At 39.1% G+C, this 16,126-nt stretch overlaps 2 protein-coding genes across 5 annotated transcripts in view; one reads left to right on the top strand and one right to left on the bottom strand.

The window, feature by feature from the left end:
• gtf3ab (general transcription factor IIIA, b) overlaps positions 1–4,522 on the top strand; it is a 16,421-nt gene extending 11,899 nt beyond the window's left edge. Inside the window, exons 6-9 of the mRNA XM_072577303.1 lie at positions 60–143; positions 1,719–1,945; positions 2,552–2,605; positions 3,577–4,522. Coding sequence (XP_072433404.1) covers positions 60–143; positions 1,719–1,945; positions 2,552–2,605; positions 3,577–3,747 — 536 coding nt within the window. The 3' untranslated portion in view covers positions 3,748–4,522. The remainder of the gene's footprint in view (positions 1–59; positions 144–1,718; positions 1,946–2,551; positions 2,606–3,576) is intronic.
• Positions 1–16,126, bottom strand: part of mtif3 (mitochondrial translational initiation factor 3) — a 19,134-nt gene extending 3,008 nt beyond the window's left edge. Inside the window, exons 1-7 of one of the 4 annotated variants that reach the window (XM_072577305.1) lie at positions 15,690–16,125; positions 14,632–14,702; positions 12,395–12,561; positions 10,452–10,962; positions 7,939–8,093; positions 4,549–4,689; positions 2,534–2,585 (exon numbers count right to left, since the gene is read on the bottom strand). In XM_072577305.1, the coding sequence (XP_072433406.1) occupies positions 2,534–2,585; positions 4,549–4,689; positions 7,939–8,093; positions 10,452–10,962 (859 nt within the window). In that variant the 5' untranslated portion in view covers positions 12,395–12,561; positions 14,632–14,702; positions 15,690–16,125. Of the gene's footprint in view, positions 1–2,533; positions 2,586–4,548; positions 4,690–7,938; positions 8,094–10,451; positions 10,963–12,394; positions 12,562–14,631; positions 14,703–15,689 lie in introns of all 4 variants that reach the window. The other 3 variants (XM_072577304.1, XM_072577306.1, XM_072577307.1) reach the window with 3 other exon arrangements.

The raw sequence follows: 16,126 nt of genomic DNA, 5'->3' as shown, positions 1-16,126 counted from the left end.
GTATACAAAATAAACAGTAATGTTTAACATCCTATAACTGACATGTCATTATTCTGCAGGTTATTTATGCAAAGTGGAATTCTGCTCATTTATTGGAAAAACCTGGACAGAGTTACTTAGTCACACACGGAAGCATCACCGAGGTAACTACAAACAAGAATTAGCTGTGAAGTAACTGAACAGTGTTGATGTCTCTGAAACAAACTCAAATGGTTAATTTAACATGTACTATGACTGCCACTTTTAATTCCAGGTTTAAGTTTTACTAAAACTTCTCTGCATGTTCCTTCAGTAGTTCTTCCACAGAGCTTATATATGCTAGCAGTCAACCAAGAATGTGAAATTTGAAATCCAATTTTAAAACTAAGATTATCTTCACTTTTGAATGCTTGTTGTACGTACTTTTATCAACTAAGGATTCCTTCTCTCCAACTTACTTCCTACCATTTCTGCCCTCCCCTTCTGTCCCAGAATAACTACGGTTTTCTTTATCCTCACTTTCCACCCACCAGACTCTGCACTCAAAGGATCATCCTCTAAATTACTGTTACCTCCAGCAGGATGCTATGACTAAATACATCTTATCCTACATTGTCAGCATTCTACAGGGACTGTTCCATCTGACACTCTTGTCTGCACATGGTGGTGCAATCACAGAAGGTGTAACACTTGCCCTTTTTTACTTCATCCCTCCTCACTGTCCAAGGCCCCAAGCATATCTTCCAGGTGAACCAACAGCTTACTTGTACATCCTTCAATTTAGTTCACTATATATGCTGCTCTCAATGTGGTTTATTTTACTCAGATCAAACACAGAATGGGGTAACCGTTTGTAGAACACCTCTGCTATATCTGTAAGATTGACCATGACCTTCCAGTGATTTTCTATTTTAATACATGCTAAACTTCTGTCCTAGGTCTGTTGCAGTGTTTGAACAAAGTGGAACTCCATTTGGCAGCACAGCACCTCACTTTCCAAATTACAACCCTTATGACTCAACACTGAGTTCAACTTCATAGTCTGAATGCTGTCTTCTATTTTGATCACTTAGTCCCTACAATGTCTTGAATGCATAGATTTGCTCTGAGCAAGACTGACTTAAATTGACACCTCACACTAGCATCTATATAATTCCTGTACTACACTAACACCTTTTTCTTCTGTTCTCGACACACACTCTCCATCTGTTGCCCTTAACAGCACAAACACCAGCTTTCAATTCTGAAAGAGTGCGGTTGGATCCGTTAACTTTGTTTCTCTTTCACAGATGCTGCCAAACCTGAGCTTCTCTAGCATTTGTTTTGATTTCAGATCTCCAACATCTGCAATACTTCAATGTTATAAGATTATCAAATTCTTTAAGATGGAGGGAAAGTAATTTTTGCAGTTTCAGAACTCTAATTGAACTATCACTGGTCCTCACTAAATCTGCTGAAAACTGGATCGAAGTTTGCTCGCCTAAGCTGGAAGGTTCATTTTCAGATGTTTAGCCACCAAACAGAGTAACATCATCAGTGAGGCTCTGGTGAAGCAAGCAAACTTACATCAAGAACTTTAACCCGAGTTACAAATCTCAAAACTCGCTAAAAACTGTTGTGGACTGCTTATCAACTTTGTTTGCTGTTAACATATTTCATTTTGTTCAATAATGGCAATTCAATGTGTTTTAAAAATTGGAGCTATGATTGGGAAAATAATATTTTGAATTTTTATTTAGACTTTGTTTGTAACCAATGCAATAAGAAATTCAAACGCAAGGCCTTTTTACAAGCACACCTTAAGACTCACACTCAAGTGAGGGAAGTCTTCAGATGTCCCAGGAAAGACTGTGAGAGAACTTACACGACGTCATTTAATTTACATGGCCATATTCTATCATTTCATGAGCGACAACGAAATTTTGTTTGTGGATACCCTGGCTGTGGGAAAGACTTTTCTATGAAAGTAAGCTTTATTTTGTTCTAAATTATACAGATGAGTTTTAGCAAGAATCTTTTTATTGAGAACAAAGTAACTTAATTCCTGTCTAGATTTTTTTAAATGAACGGGGCGACATGGTGACTCAGTGGTTAGCACAACTGCCTTACAGTACCAGAGACTGATGACTGACTGTGTGGAGTTTGCACATTCTCCCAGTGTCTGTGTGGGTTTCCTCCGGGTGCTCCAGTTTCCCCCCACAGTCCAAAAGATGTGCAGGTCAAGTGAATTGGCCATGCTAAATTGCCCATAGTGTTAGGTACATTAGTCAGGTAAATGTGGGGAGATGGGTCTGGGTGGATTACTCTTAGGAGGGTCGGTGTGGACTTGTTGAGCCGAAGGGCCTGTTTCCACAATCTAATCAATCTAATATTACTTTTCATTATAGAAAATGAATTGAATTTAAGACCCAGTTTCCTACATCTGCAAAATCAGTGTATGGCGACATAAAATTTATTTGTGGTAAATCTCTAGCTGAATACATTATAAATATTGATTTTTATGGACAAGTGAACTAAATGTGCTTTAGAGACCAACAGATGTTTAAAATATTACCTTCTATTTGTGTTGCAGCAAAGTTTGGAACGTCACTCTGTTGTCCATGATCCTAAAAGACAGAAATTAAAGGTATCTTATATTATAATCTCAAAACTCAATATTTGATAAGTCAGTGTAAATAATTCAATAGAATTACGTTTAGTGATTAAAATTTCATGTTATAAGGCAGAGATTGTCATTCCTGCAGAATTTACAATTCTTATTGACAGCTCTTTCATAACAGTGCAAAGTTCAAATCATTTGAAGATTTCAGTTCTCAGCCTTTTAAACAATTCAGGGGCCCTCTGTTCTTGGCGCATGCATGTGCTAATGATTGGGGTTTTTTTTAGCCTTACTATTTGTGTTTACAGTAGTTTTCTAATTCTCTAATCTTGACACATACTTGGTAACACTTTTTCATGGATAACTTATCAAAATTAAAGCTGTGGGGCAATGGAAGGCAGGTCAACATTTAAATATAAAAACAAATTGCTGGAAACATTGTCATATCACATCTGTGAAGAAAGTTGAAGTTGATGTTTTTGATTTTAAAATAATTAACCAGTACAGTATTGCAAACCTTGGTTTTTGTCCCCACAATATGCCAGAACTTTGTCACTATTGTCAGTTTTCCAACATTTGCACCATTTGCTTTTAACATTTTAAATTATGGCCTTCATCACAAGGGTTCCATTTGCAAAGTTAACCAATCTTTCTTTACTAATCTAGCTAGATATGGTTGTTTAAATACTTTAGCTTCCATTATTAATATTTAATATCCTAATGTGCAAGGTAATTAGCCCGGTTAAACTTGTTCAATTTATTTTGGATGTTAAACCTAAAAGTTTGGCAAAAGGAATGAATTGGCCAAGATTTAAGTGGATAACTGGTGAAATGGCCTTGGAGCTGTAAAGTTCTATTACATTCTTACTGTTCTGGGGATTTCAATTAAACATAAATTGACTTTTTCTATTTGGCCCACAGGGCTCTGTAGTAAGTAACACTGAGGAAAAAAAAATTCTTGATTTCTGTTTATACATGTTGCATCATCATTCCTACAGGGAAAACGACCTCGTCCTAAGCGTGGTCTTGCATCTCGTCTTGCTGGATATATCCCTTCCAAGAACCAGTCAGCTGCTGTCTCATGTACTTTAACTGAAATGCTTGAGAAGACTAAAATGTCTGTATTAGAAGAAAAAGATAAGCTAACTCAACCAGTGGGAGCCAATTAATGCTATTTAAGGTATTAATAAGGCTAAAATGTGGACTCTGAACTAATGCTTCAATCCAGACTCTCCAAAATATATAGATTTTCTAATGTTGCACACTTCCACCTCGTTTAAACTTAAGGTGAATGTCTCACTGTATAAGTATTAATATAGTAAAAGTACACAATCCTTTATCCGAAATCCACTAGGGCCAGCTGGTTTTGGGAATTTGAAATTTTTCAGATTTCAGAATGTGATAGTTTAAGTGATTTTTAAAAAAAAATCTTACCAAACAGCACACGCACCTGTGAGGACCACAAGCCCTGAGACCGAGTTGATGCCTGCCAGTACTGGGCCATGCTGCCAAGTCACATCTGAGTGAAATGGGTCGAATGGGTGTGGAATTGAGTTAACTGTTTGCATGCCAAATAACCTTGTTATGGAGGAAAAAAACTTCTGATTTTGGATAAAGAATTGTGTACCTGTAGGAAGTGGAGTGACTCCTCAGATTTATTTTCTTAAAATACTGTTACGCAAAAGTTTATTACTGCCATTGTTGTATAGTAAAACATAAGTTTTTGACTATGCTGCTGTAATTTACCTTGTGACCTTAATTCACATTTAAGTCTGACTGATCCTTTGTCTATCAACTACGCCCATTTAAGACATGGGCAGTTGTGATTACTCCAAGTTTACATGTCAGACTCATGATCAAAGAATGTTATGTCTGTAACTTGTTAAATCTAATAGTACATTTCAGTTATTAGTGATTAAAGTTTTCATTCTGTTTTGGAAACAATCTTTACACATTGTGGTTCCATTTACCTTTTTGTGCCCTCTCATCTCTTTGTCAGACAGATGCCGTAGAATGCACATCGCTGCTTTACCTTCTTTAATGACCTTTGGCCTGAATACGTAGGTAGCTTTGTCAGGCATGGATTGAACAATTTGATCCAGCAATATCTCCTTCAATGAGATTAATAGATTAGAAGGATGTTTAAAGCTGTTTCATATAAAACTTAATTTAAATAATTAAGTCAAACTTTATATTCTGACTAAATTAAATAATACCATAACTGTCAAACATGAAGTTACAGATCAACGTGAATTTCAAAAATTTAAGACTTTCCTTTCCCTGTTGTGTTTTGAGTAACTCGGCCCATCAAAAACAGTCAAAACTTAGGTCAATAATATCTACTTTAACAAGGTTCTACATGCTCAACAAGTTATATTTAAGGGAGATATAATAACATTGGCAAAACTTCTCCTGCAAAAAAAAACTAGTGAAGTGACTTAATTGCATTTGCTACGGTGGCTCCAGGGTTAACACAGCTGGCTTTCAGTGCCAGGAATCTAGGCTTGATTACAGCCTTGGATAACTGTCTGAATAGATTTCCTCCCACAGTCCAAAGGTGTGCAGTGTCCTGAGAAATTGTCTCCTTCTCCACAAATGTGTGGGTAGGGGTAGGTCTCCTTGGAGGGTTAATAGAGACTAGATGGGCCAAATAGCCTCTGCCTGCACTGTAGGGATTTTATAAATTAAGAAGAAGCACAGTCCATCCATACTTTTAGATTGCATTGTGTAGGTAACCCCTGTTGGAGAGAACTACCACAATCAGCTGCGACCTTTACAGAATGTTAGAGAGATCAAACGGCTGAACTGTCCACCTTCTAATTTGTATGTTTGTGTTCAAATAAAACATTTAATCCTCAGTAATGGGAATTTCCTTACTTCTATAGTCCAGTGCCCTGAGTGAGGAAGGTTAGGGTGCCAAAAGTCATCTTCACTGCCCTGTTGACTCCACTTTGAGAACCATTCACCTGAACTCCAAGATCCCTCTCTTCCATTACACTCTTATGCCCTACCATTCACCATGAAACTCCTACCTTGATCTAACTTTACAAAATGCAAGGCCTCACACTATCGAAATTAAACTCCATTTACCATTTCTCAGCCCACTTCCCCAGCTGATCAAGGTCCTGCTGCAATCTGATAGCCTTCACTGTCCACGATACTAGCTATTTTAGTGTCATCAGCAAACTTACTATTCATGCCTTGTACATTCTCATCAAAATCATGGATTATAGATGACAAAGTGTAATGAGCCCATCACCAACCCCTAGTCACAGTCTGACAAGCATCCTTCCACTCTTTCCCTCTGCTTCCTGCTATCAAGCCAAATTTGCCAGCTTACCCTGGATCCATGCGATCTAACCTTCCAGAGCAGTCTGCCATGTGGAATTTTATCAAAAGCCTTACCGAAATCCATACAGACTATGTCTACTGCCCTGCCCTTGTCAATCTTCCTAGTCACTTCAAAGAACTCTTAACAAACTTGTGAGGAATGATCTCCCACTCACAAAGCCATGCTAACTACTCTTGATCAAACCCTGTCTTTCCAAATGTATGTATATCTTATCTCAATCTTCAAGTAACCTACCCACCACAGATGTTAAGCCAAATTTTAAAAAACATGGGTAATATGACTTAATGGCCAAATGTTGGCACAAGCATTCATAAAGCTTCATCCATCATAGAAGAAAGTGTACACCAGGCCACATAACTGGTTGAATTATATGTTTGGAAGCATGGGCACTGAGTTCATTTAATCAGGAGAAACACTCTGCCTACATCAATCTTCTTTGTCACCTCAAAAAGAAACAGTGGTAGACATCTAAATGGACTTCAAAATATTTGATAACGTTCTATATGGTAGACTGATTAGTAAGGTTAAATCATATGAGATGCAAGAAGAGCTAGCCAGTTGGTTTGAAGGTAGAAGAGGAAGGTGTTAGTGGTGGAGGCTGCTTTTCGGACTGGAGGCCTGTGACCAGCAGTGTGTCACAAGGATCAGTGCTGGACCCACTGCTTTTTGTTATTTATATAAATTATTTGGATATGAATATTGGTGGTATGGTAAATTTGCAGATAGCACCAAAATGGATGGTGTGGTGGACAGTGAAAAGAATTCTGAGTACAAGGTACCTTGATCAGACAGGCCAAGGAGTAGAAGATGGAGTTTAAGTTAAATGAATAGAAGATGTTGGATTTTGGTAAGACAAACCTGGGTAGGACTTATACAGTTAATGGTGGGGCCCTGGGGAGTGTTGCCAAACAGTGACCTAGGAGAGCAGGTGCATAATTCATTGAAGGTGAAGAAAGCATTGGTCATAACATTGAGTATAGCTGTTGGGATGTAAAGCTGCAGCTGTACAGGACATTGGTGAGGTCACTTTTTGAATGCTGCGTACAGTTCTGGTCACCTTTCTATAGGAAGAATGTTGTTAAACTTGAAAGAATTCAGAAAAGATTGGAGGGTTTAAGCTATAGGGAGAGGCTGAATAGGCTAGGACTCTTTCCTGGAGGTTAGACTCTTTCCTGGACCTTAGAGATTTATAAAATCGCCAGGGGGCATGAATAGGGAGAACAGCCAAGATATTTTTTCCTAGGTGGGGAGTCTAAAACTAGAGGGCATAGGTTTACAGTGAGGGGAAAATTTAAACAGGACTTGAGGGGTAACATTTTCATGTAGATGGTGGTGTGTATGAAACAAACTGCCAGGTGAAATGGTGGAAGTTGATACAATTACAACATTTAAAAAAGGATCCGAATGGGTACATGAATTGGAAGGGTTTAGCAGGATATGGACTAAATGTTGGTAAATGGGACTAGATCAGATTGTGATACCTTTTCAGCAAGGATGATTTGGACTCACATGTCTGTTTCTGTGCTGTATGACTCAGTCCCCCAGTGGCAGTAAAATATATTGGAATGTAGAAAGAGCTGTCACGAAATTTCTGCGCTTTGGAGGCAGTCTGTTATTTATTGTCACTAATGAGCCAGTTTACATTATCATAAACCACGAATGATTTCATTATGGCTCAAGATAAAATGAGAACTGCATAACTGTCCCAAATGGACTGAAGGGCCTGTTTCCACACTGTAGGGAATCTAAGAATCAATCTCCTGAAGGCTGCCCAACAAGCTGTCCTTTTTTATTGTCCAATTGTAGGCAGAAGGGCCAAACAGGCATTACCATGTCAAAATATTTTTAAATGGTCATGTTTACACAAGTTTCTGACATTAGGTTTATGGTAATAAATGAAGGTCCTTCCATCTGAATGCCTTTAAGACTATATTCAATCATCTATGTATTGCCAACAGCATAAAAACAGAGATTGGTAAATCAATGTTTAGTCTTTGTAAGGTCTGACCATCTTATCTGCTTTGTCCATTGCAGCTCCTTTTCTAACAGTAATCCGAACATGGTGCTTCTTGTCAATCCATTGCTGGATCTGCTTTATTTTTGTTTGCAGGTCGTGCTTTGCAATGTCTGCTGAGAACGTTTGTTCCTTGATTTGACAAGGTCCTGCATTCAAAAGGAACAATTTAAAAATAAGTTTTGGTTTGCTTTCAGTGTGAGGCTAGAACTCACATTCAAAATCAGATTCTTAATGCCTCAGCCCCTCCAACTTCTCTCTTTCATCAAACCTACATTATCTACTCCCTTGCCTTTGTTTTCAATTTTTGATTACACAACTATTTTGTATTATAAATGCTATGTAAATAGATTTATCCATTCACATTCTCCATTGTATCGGAACACCTTAACTATCTGAATATCTGCTCTGTTAGAATGGAACATTCTGATGAGAAAGTGCTTCAGCCTGTGAAAGCTCAACTCTGTAAAGTCATCATCGTCCCAGAAGACTTCTTTCTTACTAAAGAGACATGATTGGTGGTGAGTTTAATCGAAGGGTCATCACAACTCAGGCAAAGGGCAAGGATGAGAAGGTGGGTCCTTCATGGTAACCGCAGCCAGTGCGGGAGTTGAACCCGTGTTATGGCATCACTGCACTGCTTTAATCATAGGAGACAATAATGGTGGCAGGATGCTTATCAGAATGGAGGGTTGTGACTAGTAGTGTTCCACAGTGATCAGTGCTGGACCTCTGCTGTTTGTGGTCTACATAAATGATTTGGAGGAGAACATAGCTGGTCTAATTAGTAAGCTTTGGCAGAGTTGCGAATAGGGAGGAGGATTGTCAGAGGATAGAGCAGGATATAAATCAGTTGGAGGCATGGGCAGAGAAATGGCAGATGGAGTTTAATCCGGACAAATGTGAAGTGGTGTATTTTGGAAGGACATGAACAGGTGAAATTTGTTCAGTGAATAGCAGAACCATTAGGAGTACTGATATGGAGAGATCTGGGTGTGCAGGTTCACAGTTCACTGAAGGTGGCAGCTCAGGCAGATAAGGTAATAAAGGCCGAAAGCACGGTTGCGTTTATTGGAAGGGGCACTGAGTATAACGATAAGCAAGTTATGCTGTAGCTTTACAGAACTCACCATGCTACCAGAACGATGTGGATGCTTTGCAGAGGGTACAGAAAAGATTTACCTTGATGTTGCCCGGTATGGGGGATTTTCTTTAGCTATGAAGCAAGGTTGGACAGACTAGGTTTGTTTTCACTGGAACGCAGGAGGTTGAGGACTGTCTTGACAGGAGTTTAAAGGATTGTGAATGACATGGATAGAGTGGAAAGTATGAGGCTTTTTCCCAGAATGAAAAGTTCAATTACTAGGGGACACTGGTTCAAGGTGCAGGGTGGTTTAAAAGAAGTGCAAGGCAAGTCTTTTACACAAAGGATTAGGAGTGCCTGGAATGTGCTGCGAGGTGGTGCTGGTAGCAGACACAATAGCAGCATTAAGAAATACCTGGACGAATCCATGAATAGAAAGGGAACCTGTAAGTGATGACAGTTTTAGTACAGAAGGGCACAGGCTTAGAGGGCCAAAGGGCCTTCCTGTGCTGTCTTGTCCTTTGACCTAAATTGGCCAACTGAACTAACCAACCTCCAACTCTAATACATTATCTCCTATTGTAGCATACAACTTTTTTTGGACATTAATTTCTCTAGTGATGTTTTATTTAGAAGATGGTTTTGAATAGTTCTCACTTGGTAATGGAGTTTTTCATTAAACATTCTTAAATTTGCTTTTCATTAATTTCTGTTGCTGTCCTCTAGCTTTTTGTTTACAATGAAGTAATACTTTAGATTTGTTTAATCACCCATGTTTTCAAAGTTGTATATTCTCTCTATTCAAAAAGATCTGCCAGTAGTTGGCATAAGATATTCAAAACATGGAGATGCCAGTATTGGACTGGGGTGGACAAAGTTAAAAATCACAACTCCAAATAAACCTGTTTGACGATAACCTGGTGTGTGATTTATTTTAACTAAGATATTCAATGTTTTCCAAATTTGATGGTATCTGCATTATTATTTTTGACAGGATTTTTTCATTCATGTTAGAACCTGGGACGTTGCAGTCTAAGCTCTGGTCACTGAGGGTCTTATCCAAGGCCATAAGGACACAATTGTGTTGTGGAGCTGAATTGCTCAGCTTCTGCTAGCTAAGCACATGGGCAGGGGGAAGCTGGCCATCAATTTATAAACCACTTTTCCACATAATTTGGCAGTCTTAAAAGCCAAAAGAAAATGGATATATAGTACATATTCTTATAATGCTTTGATTACTAATTGTGCTAAAATATAACTCCCCCACCCCATGCCAACCTCAGCTCAACATGGTTATGCAGCTGTATAAACTGAATTAATTTTTATTTTATTCTTGTCAGATGGAGAAAGGAGGAAGGTTTTATTAAAATATGCCAAATTTGAGAACTGTTTCACCCAAGGACAAACTTATCCCTCCACTCACCAGTGTTAGGCTCATTCTTTCGTTTTTCCCTGAGTTTCATTTGTTCATCGTGAATCTGTTTTCCTGTCATTAGTTTGTACACTGGAGGGTCTGCATTTTCCCTGAGAGGTACAGCCTTGACTCCACGCTCATCCATTATTTGAATAACATCAGCTCTGTGCAAATTTCCCAGGTTCTCTCCATTTTCATCTATCACGTGAATGATGCGGTGGTGAATCTTTCTTCCAATGCTCCCTATTGTTTTTCGTGCTTTTGGATCCTTTTTTTCCCTGCGTTGTGCTTTCTCAGGCTCTCCTTCACCTCCATTAACTGTTATAAAAGCTTTTACAGGTTTAATCTGGTGGCCTAGTTTCCAGTAAGGTGTGTTGCGTCTGGATTGAGATGTCATTTCTTTTGCCATAGTTTGTATCAACAGTGTGTTAAAATACCTTGAACCTTCATTACAAATATACCAACTTGCATAACCTGTTGTAGTTTGGAGAGCAAGTTTCTTTATGCAATGTGCAGCCATCTGAAAGAAAATAAAAGGCAACTAATTATTGCTATATTTGTGGATTTTACGCTACTTTGGTTGTGTGATGACTTTCAGCATCATCATCGATGCATAACTTGACTAAAGCTTCAATTTAACAGCTGAAGTAAGCTAGCTACTGTTTGATTGAGACCAGGTCAGAATGGTAAAATGTATCTGCATTGGTGTGAAGAATAACTTTATTTTCTACGTTATTCAAATGCATGGCAGATGAAGTATAGCATGGTTAAATGACAGGTTATATACCTTGGTAAGCAGAAAGGCAGATTATTATCTGAATGGCGACAGAATGGGAAAGGGATAGGTTTATTGAGATTTCAGTGTCCTTGTACACCAGTTGCTCAGCGCAAGTATGTTGGTGCAACAGGCAAATGGTACGTCGGCCCTCATAGCAAGAGGATTTGAGTACAGAAGCAGGGACATCTAGGTGCAATTGTATAGGGCCTTCAAAAGGGTCAGTGTGGACTCAGCGGGCTGAATGGCCTGCTTCCATACTTTGGGGATTCAATGATTCTAACCTTTTCCCTATTGCAATATAGTCAGCCTTACAAGATGCATTACTACTTCAAGATGGCACTGAAATCCTAGTGTTATGTTGATCATGTAGTGATATCGTATAGTCTCAGAGTTGAAAAACATTCAGATTTTTTTGAGAGTGAAATACAGGCATCTTATTTTCTGTTCAGCATTTGGGATTTTTGAGGAAGATGCCCCAATAATCTCATTGTTTCTATTATCTACAAAACCATTTAAAATTAATGTTTATTAAAATCTCTCAATACTTTAGAATTCTAACAGTTGCTAAGCAGAGTTCCACGCCTGCACTGAATGGGTCTATGTTATCTACACTGTCAGCCTTCATGTGGCTATATAATTATGGTTGCTTCGTAATAATGCTCTGAAACTCATTTTGCTTCAAGCCATTTGGTGTCCTTTAGCCACTTCTTAAATGAACTGCAACTATAGCAAAGGTTTCTAGGCAGTCTATTCACGAATACCTCAGCTCCTAAAACAAGACACTGATAGAATAATCAGATTGTTCACATTCATTCATAAAAGCTTTCCCATCATTAGATATCAAAGTCTTCTTATACACCTCAATTTTAAAATACTCACCATTGTGTGCAAGTTTTTGTCCCTTACTATATCTGTAACTTCCTCCCATTCTATACACCTGCAGGATTCTGCACACACGCAATTCAGACCCAAAAAGTAAAACTGAAGCAAAAACCTCTCCCTCTGAGCATAAGCCTTAATAAAACTCTCAATGCAAAAATTTCTAATAGTAATATTGAGGTCCAATTGTCAATCTTAAAATTGCAAATAAAAACCCATGAGATTGCTAAAGTATCGCTTACAAATTGTTTTAAAAGAAACCACCATGGTTACAGAAACACACAAGTTAGCTTACCTTAGAAATAGACTTTTACAGTGACCTTCCAATCAAAGTACATCACCTCGCACTACTCTGTATTGAGGTTCATCTGCCTCCTATCCACCCAGTCCACTAACGTCCTTTTGGAGTTCCAGTCTATCCTCACAGTTTACATTTTTTCCACGTTTAGTGTCATCTACACACTAAAATGCAGATCATATATAAATGACATTAAATAAATTTAAACTTATTCTTTTCTTAATAAAGTTCTGATCAATAAAGTTATAAAACTAGATCCTCAATTTTAAGAATGAATCATCTATGGAATACCTCTCCTACTGTTAACATTCCATCTTAGAATGGACCAATAAAAAGAAATTCTTGCACAAAAATATCAACTGACCCACAATAACAACTTATATACTGACATCTACAGTAACTAAGTTGTCTTTGAAGCCTCCAAAAAGATGGGAGGTGGGGGAGATCACTTAATATGTTGAGTATAAAATGTGAATGTCTGGTTTGGGTGTGGGTGGTTACCTTTTCGATAAGTAAAAAAAAAATTATACACAGATTACTTTAACCAAATAAAAGTGTTTTAAAGCCTGTAGAATATACTGTCTTTAGCATCTGATACAAAAAATGTTCACTGTATTTATTCTGAGTCACTTTGGCAATAGCATCATCTTAAAGATTCTATTCTGGATAAGATTTTTCAGAATTATCCCTCCACAACATACTATAAATCATATACTCATTCAATAAATAAATACTCATAAATAATCATTCAATTGATTATTCCGCATTTTTTGAAGGATTTGGTGACAGTTTGTACACTGATAGCATCCCACAATTTGATAAAACTGCACAAGATATCAATGGGGCAACACAGATATTTTCATTTTGATCAAGGCATTTCCCTCCAACAACTGTCCACCTAATCAGCCAGAGTTTAAAGCCATTCAGTTCTTGGGGTGGAAAGCAGTTAATGGAGTTTAGTAAGAACATTGGCCTCGTACTTGAGGTTGTAGAGAATCAGGATTTGGGGTGGCAAGATGGCTAACACTGCTGCCTCACAGCACCAGGGACCCAGGTTCAATTCCAGCCTCGGGCGAAAGTCTGAATGGGTTTCCTCCCACACTCCAAAGATGTGCAGGTCAGGTGATTTTTGACCAAAATCAGGTGATTGGCCATACTATACTGCCCATAGTGTTCGCTGCATTAGTCAGAGGGAAACGGGTCTGGGTGGGTTACTCTTCGAAGGGTTGGTGTGGACTTATCGGGCCAAAAGGCCTGTTTCCACACTGTAGGGAATCTAATCTATTCCATTTCATTCCATTTGGCATACCCATGATCCTTGAATGGTTTGTTGAGGCATGCATCCAAAGGTTGGACTGTGGATGTTAAGACCTTCTGTATGATTCAATCTGGGTGTTATTTCTTTGCCTCTTGACCTCAGTTATGGAATTTACATGAACCACATCAATGAACTGCATTCTTTTCATAGGTCACTGGCTTGCCTATTCCATCAGTTATCAATCTATAACTTCACTCAATTCTCAACCATCCAACTGCAATCGTAGACATACAAAATTTCATGCAAGGAACCTTTGGCATGGTTTTACATTTGAAAATCATCAAAGGCTTTGACACTGGGCATTTTCTTCAGCACAGATTCTTTCTTCGTTTCTTGCACCAGTTCATTGCCAACACCAAATGCCCTAACTGCAATATTATTGAGTTAGCAAATGTTGCGACTTCCAGCTTGAAACCAAGTTCATACTTTAGCCATTTTATTGGAACTCATTTAGCATTTTCATTTGCCTGTGGGCATGTCTGAAACATTTGTACATCTTTGCAATAAATATTTTCTGCTTGATTCCCTGTAGACAGTTATAAGATAAGTGATTACAAGATATTTATGGGTTTGAAAATTGAGGTTAATTATGAATGACAGTTTATCATATCATGAAAAGGGGAGGGTGGGAGTTGTTTATGTTTATGCAAAAAAAAATTGAAGAATGTGTTTGTTTGCCTTTCTACTGGATTGTCGTGCTAAAGTGGCTTAATGTATCTCATTCAGGGTCCTGAGGAAGGGTTACACCCAAAACATTGACTTCTCCACCTCTTGATGCTGCCTGGCTTGTTGTGTTCTTCCAGGCTCCTGGTTGTTTACCTTGGATTCCAGCATCTGCAGTTTTGTCTTAACATATCTTTGAGCACAGCACTCACAGAGATAATAAGGAAAAAGTACTTTTTTTAAGAAAGCTCACCTGAAATGCTGCTTCCGTTGTACTACCACGCGTAGGATGCACACTTGTATTCATACAATAAGGTCAACAGACTAGAAAAGAACGGAAAATAAACCCATTGTAACAAGTCAAATATAACGATTTTACAGACTGAAGTTGTATGACTTCCTTAAATAACTTTAATTGCAGTCAGTACTGAAAAATATTCGGTAAACCATTTGTAGATTAGCAGATGCGTGTGCAAGTCAACAAGGGGTACATTTGTGGGCGGCATGGTGGCACAGTGGTTCAATTCCCACCTCAGGCTGTCTGTGTGGAGTTTGCACATTCTCCCTGTGTCTGCGTGGGTTTACTCCGGGTGCACCGGTTTCCTCCCACAGTCCAAAAGATGTGCAGATTAGGTGAATTGGCCATACTAAATTGCCCGTAGAGTTAGGTGAAGGGATAAATGTAGGGGAATGGGTCTGGGTGGGTTGCTCTTCGGAGGGTCGGTGTGGACTTGTTGGGCCGAAGGGCCTGTTTCCACATTAAGTAATCTAATTTCGTGACAAAATGGCAATTGGAAAAATATAATTTTTGGTACGATTTTTTTAATACACTTTAAGCATTAAATCAAATGATGGAGTAGGTTTGTGTGTCCAAGAGAGTATCCTCCAGGAGCAGCCTACCACATCTGGATGTGTCCTGACTTGTGGAAGTTTTTGAATTGCTCTCTATTTAATAACAGTTCTGTTAAAACTGATTCATTCATAGTTCACTTTCCATTAGTTTAACAGATTTTAAGGACGTCATTGGGAATTTGTAAAAATCAAACATAATGTATCAAAACATGTCCTTCACACTGATGTTAATAAACCCAGGCGCTATTACAAGGTATGGTACAAATAAGAAACATTTAAAATCCATTTGTGAACGGGACTAGAGCCGCCACCGTCAGCGAAAACAGCACCAGGCCCAGGCTCCGGCTCCCGGGTCCAAACCCAGGCCCAGGCTCAGGCTCCGGTTCCAGGCCCCGGGTCCAAGTCCAAACCCCGGGCCCGAAGCCGGCTTCTCCGCGGGTCTGTCCAGGTCACACTCACCAGGTTCGGTCCGCACTCATCCGGAGAAAACCAGGCAGATGCCGCTTCTGAGGCCGTCAGACTGAGGACCTCCGAGAGAGCGAGTGGATCACGCGAGGAGGGCAGTGAGAGAAACTGCGGATATCAGAGAGAGAGTGTGGATCATGGGGGGTGGGGGCAGTGAGAGAGACTGAGGGATCTCAGAGAGAGCGAGTGGATCACGGGGGAGGGGGCATTAAGAGAGACTGAGGATCTCAGAGAGAGTAAATGGGTCACGGGGGTGGGGAGGGACTGGATCAGAGAGAGAGAGAGATAAGATAACCCAGTCGTAGAGCTCTACCGCACAGAAAAAGGTCATTCTACCCATCAAGCCTATGCAGATCCAAAACAAATACCTAATTATTGTAATCCAATTTTACCAAACTGTCCCCCCTAGCCTTGTATGCAAGTGTAAATGT

The sequence above is a fragment of the Chiloscyllium punctatum genome, chromosome 9, assembly GCF_047496795.1.
Source record: "Chiloscyllium punctatum isolate Juve2018m chromosome 9, sChiPun1.3, whole genome shotgun sequence".
Taxonomy (NCBI): Eukaryota; Metazoa; Chordata; class Chondrichthyes; order Orectolobiformes; family Hemiscylliidae; genus Chiloscyllium; species Chiloscyllium punctatum.
This window is presented reverse-complemented; position numbering and strand designations above follow the sequence as displayed.